Below are 14,361 nucleotides of genomic sequence, written 5' to 3'. Positions count from 1 at the left end.
TACTGAACGTTTTGATCAAAGATTCTATAGAAGAATCCTGATCAAAAGGGGGAAAATGCAGAAGAGAATTTCAAATTCTCATGGACTCCAGACTTCCTGGAGCCAAGGGGCCTGGATAAACCTCTGAAACTACTGCCCTGAGAAAGTCTTTAAAACTTAAACCCAAAATATTCTCTGAAGTCTTCTTAAAACCAAACAATAGTTTAGCTTAACTAATAAAGAATGCCTACCTTGAGCATTATGCTCTTTTAAGAACTATCTATATGAGAGCAAATTGATAAGAGCAATTCAAAAGATTAGATAGGAACCTTAGGGGGTGGTGAGTTTACATTAATGGGTGGGGGGAACAACTCAGAAAAGGAAAGTGAGAATAGTTGTATGACTCGAATGTAATCAATGTCACTGTGTACATTTAGAAACTGTTGAATTGGTGCATGTTTTGCTGTGTATACTCAACAACAAAATAAATTTTAAAAACCAGAAGGCTGAGTTTGCACTGAAGGGCCATGGGATGGGGGGTGGGGGCATGAAGCAGGGTCCCTGCAACAGCCAGGAGCCTTTCAAACCAGCCAGACTGGCCAGCCCAGCTTGTAATGAGTGTTCTGCCGCACTACACGTGTGAAGGCTGCAATTTACACATTAGCTCAGAATAATCACTCTCCAGGCAGAAATGACATGCTGGATGGTGGTGAGCATTTAGCGGGATCCTCTGCTCACGTCAGCTTCTGACTCAGCACACCCAGCAGGCAGGAACGGCTTCTGGGAGGGGTGGGCATAACAGAGGGCCCTGGAGACAGGCCCAATGGCTGCTGCCAGGGGGATGGGTGAGGCAGTCTCTCAACATCACCCAGGCTTCCGGTCTGACACTTCTCCCACAGCACAGCCCTGAGCCTCTAACCCATTTTACAGATGAGAAGACTGAGGGCAGGGCCTACATCTATGGCCTGTGTAGCCGAGCCCAGAGGCAGGCACACAGCAGGCGTCGAGTAACACCCCCTGTACATTCGTGATGGCCTCACAGAAGGACCCTTACCCTAACCAACCCTCCACACCAGCACACGCAGCCCACACCTCACCCATCCGTGCCAGGCAGCAGTGAGGTGGTGGGCTGGGGTAGGGTCAAGATTAATAAACTGTAGACCAAATGAACGATGACCACCAGAGTCTGCAGCTCTGGCTCTGGAGCCCCTTCCCCACCATGGGTGCTGGGCTCAGGTACAGAGCATGCCTGGCCACTAACCCTCTATCCCTCCTTCCACCAACAGGTCCAGCCCTGCCCACACCCCACAGCACCCGCCAGCAGCACAGTAACCAACTGGGATGCTTCTTACTTTCCCATCCAGGTGGCATAGCTAGCGGGAAGCCTGAGCACAAACAGGGTCGACTTCCCGGTGTCGACATCAATCACGCCGTAGCAGCCTGGCTCGGTGACACCAAACGCCCAGTGAAAGAAGGACTCCTGGGGCAAGAACAAGAACCCAGTCAGCGGGACAGAAACACGGGGCACAAGGAGGGAGGCGGGGCACTGGACCAAGCGTCTTCCTACCTGTACCCCAGAGACCCTGCTCCTCCTGGAGACTGCCTCCCAGCCTTACCCAGTCCTCCCACTCAGCACTCTGCTCCCCGCTCCACTGCCAGGCTGCCTCTCTTGTCCCTCCACGAACTGGCAGGGGGCAGCCTGTGTCAGCTCCATCCCTGCTTCGAGGCTTCTCTGGACATGGGTTTCATGCACATGCCCAGCCTCACCCTCCTGCTGACTGCAGCCCCCATACCCGGCGGCCCACAACTGAACACCCCGAGACACGTGCACCCTCCAGCGTCACGGGTCCGGCTCAGCCCTGCCTTGTGCCCCCTACCTCCTTGCTGCCCACAGGCAGGCAAGACGCCACCTGACTCATATACCCGGGCCCAGCGTCTGCACTAAATCAATCCCTCCCTTTAGGACTTCTTCCTTCCTTCTCTCACCCCCAAGGCAACTGATGACGTCCGTGTTTAGCAATAAACACTGAGCTAAAATAACTTCATAAAGGTATGAAGTGGAGGAGGATCTCTTCTAAAATTATCCTCGTATGACATCAGTAAAGGAGCCAACAGACGAAAGTGGGAAAACGGTTCTTAAACCAGAGGATATGTAAACCTCAGGAGGCAGCAAAATAAACTTACTTAAACCTCCATGAAGGTGCCCTGGTGGTGCAGTGCTTAAGCACTTGGCTGCGAATCGAAAGGTCAGTGGTTCAAACCCACCAGCCGCTCCACGGGAGGAAGATGTGACAGTCTGCTTCCGTACAGATTACAGCCTTGGAAACCCTGTGGGGCAGTTTCACCCTGTCCTATAGGGTCGCTATAAGTCAGAATCGACTCGATGGCAAAGGCTTTTTTTTTTTTTTTAAACCTCCATGTCTCTGGCAGCCAGGGGGTGACAGGTTTGCAATCACCAGGCTTGTGGCTGCATGAACAAGGTGGCAGAGGGAAGGGGCCCTTTGGGCAGAGGTGTTTTCAGTAAAACCCTTAGCAGTCGTCCCCCGCAGTGGGTCTCTGTGTGGACACAGCCCGGCGTGGGAGACCCCCTCTGCCACCTCCTCTCACCGCTCGGCTCTCCCCGCCTCCTCCCGGCCTGGACAGCACGCCCGCCAGGCACTACCCGCCTCCAGGGCCTGGCGTTTCCACTGCGGCCAGGCCCAGCTCTACGTGTAGGAGGGAGGAGAAAACAGCACTGGACTTGGGGGTCAGAAGACAGGGTTCTAATGCCAGTTTTACCCTGGCAAGTCATTTTCCCTCTGAGCCTTGATTTCCTCATCTGCACAGTGGGCACAATGCTAAGGATCGAGGAGAGTGGGCCTGGCTCAGAGCCTCCCTGGCTTCCTGTGTGGGCCTCTTGGTGGGGTGTCCTTGCTCCTGGAGACCGAGCCTGCCATATCCATGCTGGCTTCTTGAAACTGAGCCACCCACCACCCCACGGGGTTCCAGAGCCTCAGGGAGTCCCTGGATCACTTCACAGGTGGTCACAGGGTCAGCACTGAGCAAATCGGGATGAAAGTCCGGGCCTCTGACTCCTGTTCAGTGCCCAGATGTGCCACCTGGCTCACACCCCACCCCCCCAGCAGACCTCTGTAGCCTCTCTTCCTGCAGCAAAAGCTGGCCCAGGGACTCAGCCCTCCCCATCTGCACCTCTGCTGCTCCCCGGCCGTGGACAGATGCCCACCACACTCTCTGCTCGCCCACTCCTGTGCACACCATCCTCCCACCTGTCAGAATTCACCCTGACCTTCAAGGCCCACAATGCTGTCTCCTCCATGAAGCCCTGCCTGCTTGCTTCCCAGAAATATCTTTCTGAACTCTGAACTGAGAGAGCTGAGGCTGGCTGGTGATAGCTCTGCCCCCAGCCATGGTTTGGAGGGCTCTGTCCCTCCTCCATACTACTCCTGCCTGGCATATGGACTCCACCAGGCCGGAGGAGGGCGGTCAGGCCCACAGGAGGCCTGCGCACGCTCAGAGGTGGGGAGGCCACCGGACAGGCTCACCTGGCGGAAGAGGACCCCGGTGTCGGTGCAGTAGCGCTGCGTCTCCTCCCCGCCCTGCAGCAGCACCACAGAGCCAGCCTGCACAGCCGAGTTCTTCCGCAGACGCTCACACAGGCGCCGCCGGTTCAGGCCGAAGAGTGCCAGCGGCACCCTCAGGGTTTCATTCCCCAGCCAAAATGAAGGTCTGCAAAGACATAAGGACACATGGCCAAGTAGGCCTCAGTTAGCTCCACCAAGCACTGCCCACCACCCATGGCCCTGAGACAGCTAGAGGGACCAGGCCACCGTGGGACCCCCACCAGCACATAGCAAGCAGCCTGAGCTCGACCTGCTTATGACCCAGAAATGGCCCATCACTGGGCTACCCGAGGACCACAGGGGCTGGTCAGCCACACCCTCTCCGCTTCCCCTGAGCACATTACCCACAAGTGTAGATGAGGGACAGCTGGGTGTGGTTAACCAGCATGGGCAGGTGAGGCCGGTAGAGGGAAAGCCTGTCATGCTGCAGAGAGATGCACACACTCAACTCTCCCCCTCAAGGAACTTCCAATCTGGCCCAGACAACACTGGATCCCTGCCCCTGGCAGGCTGCTCCTGTGTGCTGGCTGCTGCCTTCTCTGCAAACTGCAGAACCCTTGGCCTTCCTCAACACACACGTCTCACTCATCTACTGCTGCTACAACAGAGATACCCCAAGTGGATGGCTTCAACAAACAAGTTTATTCTCTCACAGTCTAGCAGGCTACAGATCCGAATTCAGGGCATCAGCTCCAAGTGAATGCTTTCTCTCTCTGTCGGCTCTGGAGGAAGGTCCTTGTCATCAATCTTCCCCTGGTTTAGGAGTATCTCAGCGCAGGGACCCCAGGTCCAAAGGACACGCTCTGCTCCTGGCACTACTTTCTTGGTGGAATGAGGTCCCTCTTTGCTCTTCTTTTTACATCTCAAAAGAGACTGACTCAAGATACAACCTAATCTTGTAGATTGAGTCCTGCCTCATTAACATCATAGAGGTTAAGATTTACAATAACAGGATAATCACATCAGATCATAAAATGGTGGACAACCACACAATACTGTGAATCATGGCCTAGCCAAGTTGACACATACATCTGGGGGGCACAATTCAATCCACAACAAGACACACAGGGCACCCGGCACCAGGCTGAGCAAGCCCAGTGAGGACGTGCTGAGTGGCCGTGAAGGACCCATGGCTGGACAGACTGGTGAGCAGCAGCCCCAGGTGTGCACACACTCAGGTAAGCAGAGGGCCGGTAAGGGATGGAGCTGCTGAGACCTCGCCAGGAGGCTGAGCGGAGCCGGGCCTGGCAGAGCAGGAGATGTGTCTAACCTCACACCCTGCTTGCTTCCGTTTCCACTGAGGAAACTTGAAGAGACAAGCTTATCCTCTCAGCACCCACTTCCCAAGTGCCCCACCTGCCTCTGGACCCTTCCATCTCAGCTGCTCCCCCCACCCCCCCGGCCTTCTCCTCCACTCTGTGCTGCCACATCCACTTTCCCCTCTATGGGATCGTTCTCAGCATCCAACCCATAGTCAAACTCAGTGCTATCGACTCGATTCCCACTCATAGTGACCCTACAGGGCAGAGGAGAACTGCCCCATAGGGTTTCCAAGGAGCGGCTGGTGGATTTGAACTGCCGACCTTCTGGTTAGCAGCCAAGCTCTTAACCACTGCGCCCCCAGAGCCCCTCTCAGCAGCCAGACGTACAGTAATGCCACCAGCTTAAAAAAGAACTTCCCTTGACCACCCCCTGCAAACCAAACCCACCACCATCAAGTCGACAGTGACCCCATAGGGTTTCCAAGGCTGTAAATCTCTACAGAAGCAGACTGTCACATCTTCCTCCCACAGAGCAGCTGGTGGTTTCGAACTGCCAACCTTTCAGTCAGCAGTCAATCGCTTTAACCACTGCACCACCAGGGCACCTTCTTTGACCCCTACCCCCCTCCTTTTCTCTCTCCCCTTTGCAGCAAATATCCTATAAAGAGTCACCCAAGCCCACCGTCCCAACATCTTCCCCTCAATCCACCCCAGTCAGGCCCCACCTATGACCACACTGCAGCCTCTCAGGCCACAGCGACTCCCACGCTGCTGAATCCACTGACGAGACCCCAGTCCTCGTTGGCCTCTCCATGCCCGTGATCCTGGGGCCACTGTCTGTGCTGTGACCCTGTGTCAGTCTCTCTCCCTCCTCAGCTCAGCCCTGGGACTTCTTCCCTAACCACACTGCCTCCCCCAGCACAGATAACCTTACCCCAGCCCTCCGCCTTAAGTACCCTCTGCACCTCTGGCCCATGATATCCCCTCCAGATTCACAAATCCCATGGCCCACGTGACATCTCCTCTCAGAGGTCAGTCAGCTCAAACCAAACAGGCACAACACAGCCCTAGACCCCTGCCTCCCTCCTCCCACCAAGTCCGCTCCCTACCCAGTCTTCCCCACCTCAGCCCAAGGAACCTGTGCCCTGGGAGTTGCTCAGGACAAAAGCATGGGGTCATCCTTGGCTGCTCTCTCATCCCACCTCCAGTCCATCGGCAATTCCTGCTGGCCCTAACCTCAATATACACCCAGAACATGGCCCCTCAGCCCCATTCCCAGGCCACCTCCCAGGGTGGTCCATCCCATCTCCCGCCTGGACACCCACAGGGATCTCCCAACTGCTCTCCTGGCCCAGCTTCTCCCACAACCTGGTCTCCACCCACAGCCAGAGTTATCCTTTAAAAACCCGAATCAAACCCTTCCCTCCATCCCTACTGCACTTAGAACAACGTACCCCCAGGATACAAGGCACTGAGGAATTTGGCCCTGCCCACTTAGCCCCCTTGCTCCAGCCACACAGACATTCTTGCTTTATCCTAAACACCAAGAACTTTCCCCCCTGAGAGCCTTAGCTACTGCTGTTCCCTGCCAGGAATGTACTGGACACCCACAGGGCTCGCTCTCTTTACGCCCTCTCTTCTGAGCAGCTCTTCCTCACCACCCATTTAAACCAGCCCAGCCACACACACCTTATCCCCTTACTCTGCTTCCTTTCTCTCTAGCGTACTCACCCCTACCCGACGCTCACCCCTACCCCACACTCACCCTACCTGACGCTCACCCCTACTTAACGCTCATCACTACCTAACGTTATTTATTTGCTTGTTGTCTCTCCAGCTAAAACGTAAGCTCTGTGAAGGCAGGGACTTCCTCTTGTTCCTAAAACCTAAAACAGTGCCTGGGACAAGGCAGATGCTCAGAATCTGCTGAATGAACAAATAAATACAGGAAGGCAGGACAGCCCAGAGCTGGCACCATCACAAGGCAAGAGGAGAGAGCCTCTGCCTGGGAACGGCGGTAAGAGGGGCTAACGGAACATTCCCTCTCAGCATGGTGGCCATGAAGAGGCCTCGAGCGCCTCCCGCGTGGGACCCTCAGAGCCCCACCACACTGACAGGGCAGATGGATGGAGGCAAACTAGTGGACCCCGAGACACACGAGCAGGTGACACCCTCTGTACATCTATCAGGGCGGTTTCCCTGGCTTCACTATTTAAGCCCTCCCCACCCCTGCTGCCCCGATTTATTTTCCCCTCAGCACCAGGGCTGGGTTTTCTCCACTGCCTTTTGGTTCCATTCTGCACCCTGCTCTGGGACCAGGAGGCTGCTGACACGGACGTCATCAGAGGGTCCCTAGGCTCTGGCCTCCAGGTGGTATTAGCCAATGGGAAAAGGAGAGTGGCAGGTGCGAGGATGGGCAGAGACTTTATTCCCTGGGCCTCCTCCCTGATGAGCCACGCCACAGCTGGGGTCCTCCATCCAGGGGGATCACTGCAGCCAGGCCGCCATTTGCCACCACCCAGCTTTCCCTGGTTCCTGACCAGCGTCCCTGCTCTTCTCTCCTGGGTTCCCTTCACCTGCCCACAGCTCTGTAAGCCGCCCTGCACTGAGCACTCGGCACTCCTCCCACCGAGTGAACTATCTGCTTCCCGCCAGGTCCCTGACGAGCTGACACAGATCACCTTTGAACAGAAATGTAGCATGGGCTTATGGGTGTTCACCGGTTGTCCGTCTCTGCCCACTAGAATGTAAACTCCATGAAGGCAGAGATCCATGTCTGCTCTGGTCACCGCTGTGTCCCAGTGCCTAGAACCTGCTTGGCACACAGCAGGTACTCGATAAATATTTGCTGAATGAGCCACTGCCAGTTTACACATGGGGTCACACACAGCTGCGCAGATCAGGAGTTGCCACATCAGCCCCAGTGGGGCAGGAAGCAGGCCTTGGAGCCCCAGGCTGGCCTCCCTGGCACGTGCCCCAGCACCCTCCTGGGTAGACACAGGCAGCCAGGGCTTCCTCAAAGCTGGGCTGCTTTTCTGCCACCGTCAGCCACAAGGGTCGGGAGAGGGGCCTCCTGAGAGGAAAGGGCAGAAGGGATGTAATGACAGTGTATAAACATGACTGCATCCCAGCTGGCCCTGCTGTCAGGAACTGAAAGTGCAGCCACCAACACCCACGCACGGGACCCCCACAGCCCTCCACACCCTTTCCCTTCACTCAGTGAAGCCCATGGTGGGGAGGAGCAGCACAGGGAAGAAACACATCTCTGCAGGCTCCCCAAGAGCACAGAAGGAACAACACCAAGGCCACTGCTGCAGTCAGCCTCAGCCACAGCTGTCCCAGATCCACGTGGGCCTGTCACCCAACTGCACAATCGGCTGAAAATGCCCAACCTCAGCCCACCCAGCCTGCAGAGCCTAGCCCTGGCCCCTCATCTCCCACCACTCACTCTCCCTCTGCCCTGGATTCCTTCCTTAAACACACCAGGTGCCCAGCCCACCTGCCTGGTAGAGCACCCTCACCTGGACAGCTCTCAGAAGGCTGGGACTCCTCTTGTTCCCAAGGCTTCTGAGAGGCCTAACTCCTTCAGGGCACCCAGACTGCCCAGGCCAAGACAGGACACCTGAGAAGGTGCCTCTGCTGGAGCAGTCAGCTGCAACTGCAAGGGGAATCGACAACGACGCTTGTCCTTCCATGGGGCACAGTCAGTACAGAGCACCCCAGGCCCATCCCATCCTGGGCCCTGGACATGGTTGAGCCATCAGGTGGGGCAACGTGCTGCAGTCAGTAATGACTACAGGCCACCCCCAGAATCAAGGTTTTCAGCGACATGCCCTTTGATTTCTCAGAGCATACACCAAACCCCCAGAGAGACTGGCAGCCCCAAAGCCAAAGCCATGACCTCTCCCTGCAAACCCAGCAAAAGCAACACCAGTAAAACATCTCCAGCTGGATTCTGCTTGAGCTTTTGTTAACAGGCACCTGAAATTTGAAAGGCAAACGCCATGTCATCCCCAAGTCCCAGCTTAAATAAGGCATGCTTGATTGCAAGTGGCCAAAGCCTATGCAACGCTCCATTAACTCCACGCTTTGAGGAAGAGCAGCAGAGGCTACCAGACCAGCAGTTGCCATGCATCAAAAAGGCCCACAGAGCAAGACCTCCTCTAGCAAGCCCCCCTCCCATCCAACTGCCAGGGCCCAGTAATCAATCTCGGGCAAGACTGGGTGACCAGGAGGGGGGCCAGGTCCCCAGAAAGGGTGTGATCCATGGCCCCTGCAATGCATTCCTGTCCCCACTCAGTCCTGTGCCCCCATCTCAGCACTAAGCCACCCTCTTCTCTCCCCCTCAAAGGCTACCTGCAAAGTTCTTACCCAAGGCTCACGGACCCCTGGGGATTCATGCACAGAAAACAGGCGCTCCGTGAACCTGGGTGGAAAAAAAATCCTATCTCGATTTTCTCTAACCTCTAATTCAAATTTACATTTCCTTCCAATTAGAATGTAAACAACGAACACAACAGCATCAGCCGTGCATGTGAATCCGTCACCAACAGCAACCACAGGTATTTTCCATCACATTATCGTTGCAATATCTCAAACTATCAGTTACGCTTCTCACTGCTTCAAAATTAAGGTGGTGATTAGACCTGCTGCTGAGTTTTATTATTTAATAGGACAATAAAGGGGTATATATTACCATATCGCAAATTTGTTTAACACTGTGTTAACTGTATTTCAGTATAATTGGTTTTCCTTGTAATCCGCTGTGTTTTATTTCATGCACTCAAAAACACCATGCTGAGAAGGGTCCACAGGTTCTACCAAATGTGGCTGGAGTCCCTAGCACAGACAAGAGCAAGATCCTGATCCAGAATTAGGAGCCTCTCCTGGATGGGGCCATACTGCTAAGCTTCTGGCAAGAGAGGTCAGCCAGGGACAGCCTGTTTTTTCCTCTCACCCCCTCAGCCTCAGCTCGGGACCCGGCACCAGTCAGCAAGGCCAGCTCAATCACCCCGGCTGGAGAGGGCCTCGGGCAGCTGGTTGGAGCCCCAACTTGGCCTCCCTCTCTTGAGGGGGTTTGAGAGGTACACGGGGACAGAGGCGGCTGTGTGGAGTCAGAACCAGGCCTGAGGGAGAGATAGGGGAGGGGAAAGGTGGCACTCAGGCACCAGCCTGCCTCTCACAGACCCACCCTGACCCCAGGTCAGCCCGAGGCCTCTGCTCCCAGAGCACAAGGGTCACATCAGCGTGACTCCTCCAGACACTTTCCCTCCAGGAGAATGCTGACTCCAGCATAACCTAAGACACAGCAGGTACACGCCCAGGTAGGCTCAGATGGCTCCTCCCCCCAGAAGCCTTTCCTGATGCCCATTCTCCTTCCCCCCAGTAAAGGCCTCCTGCTCAGAACTCCAGACACTCTCAGCTTTCCCACTGGCATGACACTTTTCCAAGTCTGCCCCTCACGGCTGGGTGAGGGGCTGCTGCCCTTCAGGCCTTTATCAGCATCCTTGGGCCCAGGGCCAGCCCATGACTGGTGCTCAGTGAAAGCTGAATGAATGAAAGGGGCTTCACTCTCAGTTAATCCACACATCCACTCCTGCAGCTTTCCTGGGAGACTCTCGGGGACTGCGGAAAGGGGTTGGGGGTGGGACAGAATTCTGAGAAGTAGGGTGAAGAAATATCTTTAATTCTTTGACTGAGAGGCTCCAAGGAGCTGCCTCTGCTGGTGACAAGCGAGCAGTGAGCTGCCCTGGGCGTGTCCCTGTTGTGTCCTAGGTGATGCTGGAGTCAGCATTCCTCTGAGGGAAAGTGTCTAGAGGAGTCCCCCTGATGTGACCCTTGTGCTCCAGGAACAGAGGCCTCGGGCTGACCTTGGGGTTGGGGTGGGTCTGTGAGAGGCAGGCTGGCCTGAGTGCCCCTTTTCCCTCCCCCATCCCTCCAAGTATGTGAATAATTATGTCAGGGGACAAGGACATTCCAGGGCCAAGAGGTAAGTGACAAAGGGAGAAGAAGGAAGGCAAGAGCCACATGGGGAAGGAGGTACAGACCAAGCTGGGAGGTCTCCAGCCAGTCCGTGGGAAGCTCAAAGCATGGCTCAGGGAGCAGCCAGGGCTCCCTCTCACTGAGTGCCATGGAGTGGGGGCAGGGGGTGATCTCAGAGCAGACCCTTTGTGGGACCCCCCATCTCAAACCTGGAGCCCCGGCCCAGGCTGGCAGGGTGGAGCAGGATCAACCCTGAACCACCCCCCAGAGGGGCATCTTACATTTCTAAGTGAATCTGAGATGCCAGTTTAGGGCTTTCATTGCCCCCAAATCACACAGGGCACACCCTGGCCAGCCGGGACTCTCGCAGGCCTCCTCGTCCCAAGCTCCAGTAGGACTGCACAGGCAAACCAATCTGACTCCCAGGCAGCCCGCGCCCACGGCCTGATGCCGTGATGCCTAGTCACGCCGGACACCCTGACCTGTCCTGTGAGTGCAGCTGTGGGGGCCAAGCTTTGCTGGAAACACACTCAAACGTCCTCGCTTTAAGGAAGCCACGGAGGCCCAACCCCAGGCTCAAAGTATCCGGCAGGGAAGCCCCATACTGGCCTGGGGCAGTTCTTCCCAAGGAGACCTTGTCAAGCTCTGGAAGTTTCCCACACTTGTCAGGTCTCTCTTCCAACAGCACACCTCTCTAAGACCTCTGTCGCTTCTCACCCCTCAACCACCCCTGCACCATGGCCCAGAGAATCAGCTTGTTCTCAACCTTGTCTTTGCTCGAAGAGCCCTTCTCCAGGATCCAGCCAGCTCCAGGCTCACTCCCATCTGATCACCTAACCTGGCTCCTCTGTACCTTAAGGATAGCAGCAGGCCTCAGCCAGGAGCCCTGAACCAAACTGCAGCCCCTGGATCTCTCTGTGGACACCTGGGGACAAAAAGACCCACATCTGGACACCAGCCTGCACCCACATACTCACTCTGCTCTTTAATGCAGAAGATTAGGGTTCCCTGACACTCACCTGGGCCTTTGCACTCACAGGTCCCTGCCTGAAAGATGTCATTGCTCAAGGACTAGCACAAATGTCATCCAGAGCTTGAAGCCTTCCCACACTCTCCCTGAACTCTGAACCCATGCCCCTCCATGGCACACACCAAGACCAGAGGCAGACACCTTGGATGACAGGGTCCCCTGTGTCTGTCTGTCCCAGTGGCCTCTAAGCACCACAGGGCAGGCCCAGCACTCTTCCTGGAATACAGCAAGTGCCTACTAAATGTTTGGCAAGTATGTTCTAAGCTCTCCCAACCTTGGAAGCCAATTGAGAGCCCATTTTCTGTTACCTTTCTCTCCATCTCTTGAAACAAGAGATGTATTCAGTCCACCAGTTCCTGGTCTCAGATTCCAATCTGGCACCTGGGGCACTGCTCCCTCCTACCTCTACTCCTCCTAGCTCCCAGTACCACTAGGCCCAAACCCGTTCCCCACTACTGGGCCTCCTCCTGAACCCAGATATAGCCCAGGGAAGTGATTTCTCTAAAGAGATCCAAGTGGATTAAAACCCTTCTAAGGCTCCAGCCCCTCAAGGCAAAGTCTGGAGAGGCCACCTGGGACACCAAGCCCAGGGAATCTGCCCCACTCCTCCCTGTCCCCAGCACACTCTGAACTGCTCGCTCTCTCAATCTTCGTTCCATGCTCCCTGACGTGAGAAACTAACCCCAACGCCTCAGTGGATCCAGCTATACACACTTTCTTCTACTAGGAACACCCACTCAATCTTTAATTCAACAGAACTTATTGGCCACCTACTGTCTGCAAGGTACTCTACTAGTGACGCACAGGGGGGAACCAGAGAAGGGTCCTGCCCTTACATTCTAGAAGAGAAGACAATGAACAAGTATACAGCTTATCAGGAGATGAGAAGAGCTGCAAAAAGTGGCATAGATGGTTAGGGAAGACCTCTCTGAGGAGCTGACCCTGGCCCCTAAGGGATGGGGGGAAGTGCCCCGCTGGGGAAAGGAGATTCCAAGTCCATCTCAAAAACCATCTCCCTGGGAAGCGCCCGAGTCCCTGGCGCCCTCGCAACGCCGCCTTCCCAATTAAGAGTTATGGCAGTGAACAAGCGTGTCGATCTCAGGCCCCCACCTCAGTCGCACACAGTCGGGGTGCCACACCCGAGTGGGACCGGAGCGCCAGGGAGGCCCCCAAAAAATGAGTCCGGAGCGGGGCTGGGGGGTGGAGGTGCAAGAACCAGCACGGACCACTGACTCGGAGCCGGCGTCCAAAGCCCCCGCGTTGGGAGACTGGAACCGCGGGAAGAATCGCGCTGTCCGCGGCCACACAGCGAGCCCGGCCAGGGCACGGGCCGGTGTCGGGGACTCTCACCCACTGCCCAGCCGGGAAGACCGCGGCTCCCTCTCCGCGCCCACGGGCAAGACCTAGGGAGAAAAGCAGAACTCACCCTGCGGCCGCCGCCATGTTGGCCCGACAAGGGTGTCACGTGGAGTGCTTCATCAGCCGAGTGCAGCTAGGTCGAGCCGCGGGAGCAGAGAGATGAGGGGCGGGGAGGGGCGGGGCCTGAGAGTGGGGCGGGCCTGAGGGGCGGGGCCGGGAGACCCTGCCCCTCCACCACCGGGCGGCACCTTAGGACAGGAGGGGCGGGGCCACGGAGGGGCGGGGCCAGGAGCCACAAGTGCGCCTGCGGCGGCAGGCGAGGAAGAGAACCCAGGTGGAGGCGGCATCTCAAGTAGTTGTAGGATGGAAGGGAGTGTCCCGGGGCAGGGTATCCCTGGATTCTAGTTCTGCTCCAACTCGGCGTCCCAGCCCGCCCGCCCAGGGGGGAAGGACACGTAGGAATAAAGACACTGGGTCGGAGGGGTGGCCTCTGACCCAGTCTAGGGTCGGGACAGCAGTGACAGCTGTTGCTTAAGAAGGGAAACAGCTTGACCAAAGGTCGGGGCGATTGGAGGAATCTAAACGCAGGAGAGGAGGTGCTAGGAATGAGAGGTGCGGCCTCAGAGGTGAGCAAGGGTCAGATCCTGTAGGGCGCTGAATCTGCGGCGGGATCTTTTTCAAGCTCCCTCAACTGCAGAGTGGAGAAGGACCTGGAGGAAGGGAGATCAGTGAGGAGGGCTGGGGAGAAGTGAGCACAGTGGGGAGGAGGTCGGGTGGGAGAATCTGGAGAGGCTTCCCCCTCTGTCTTGCTGTGTCTCCCACAGAGATGTCTTTGTGGGCGTGGCCCTCCCTGGTCCGCACGTGCGTCAGAGTAACAGTGATTAGCGACTGCTGACAACAGGTACAGAGGACTTAGAGTACCAGGCACTGGCCCGTATAGGTTGCAAATGTTAACTTGGTGGAATCTCACAGCAGCCCTTTGAGGTAGACACTATCCTTTGTGCCATTTTACAAATGTGGAAACTGAGGCCCAGAGAGGCAGGTAACTTACCTGAGCTCACGCAGCTCTTAAGTAGTGAGGCCAGGATGCAGACTTGGCAGTCACACCCCTGAGCAGTACCCCCACACT

General features: G+C 56.3%; 1 protein-coding gene across 1 annotated transcript in view; it reads right to left on the bottom strand.

The window, feature by feature from the left end:
* The window catches only part of PEPD (peptidase D), a 147,928-nt gene extending 134,539 nt beyond the window's left edge, over positions 1-13,389 (bottom strand). Inside the window, exons 1-3 of the mRNA XM_004371606.2 lie at positions 13,300-13,389; positions 3,522-3,705; positions 1,332-1,459 (exon numbers count right to left, since the gene is read on the bottom strand). Of these exons, the coding sequence (XP_004371663.1) occupies positions 1,332-1,459; positions 3,522-3,705; positions 13,300-13,316 (329 nt within the window). The 5' untranslated portion in view covers positions 13,317-13,389. The remainder of the gene's footprint in view (positions 1-1,331; positions 1,460-3,521; positions 3,706-13,299) is intronic.
* Between the last annotated feature and the right edge of the window lie 972 nt (positions 13,390-14,361).

Source organism: Trichechus manatus, unplaced genomic scaffold (genome assembly GCF_000243295.1).
Source record: "Trichechus manatus latirostris isolate Lorelei unplaced genomic scaffold, TriManLat1.0 scaffold00014, whole genome shotgun sequence".
Classification (NCBI taxonomy): Eukaryota; Metazoa; Chordata; class Mammalia; order Sirenia; family Trichechidae; genus Trichechus; species Trichechus manatus.
The sequence above is the reverse complement of the archived record's forward strand: the minus strand, read 5'-3'. Positions and strand labels throughout refer to the sequence as shown.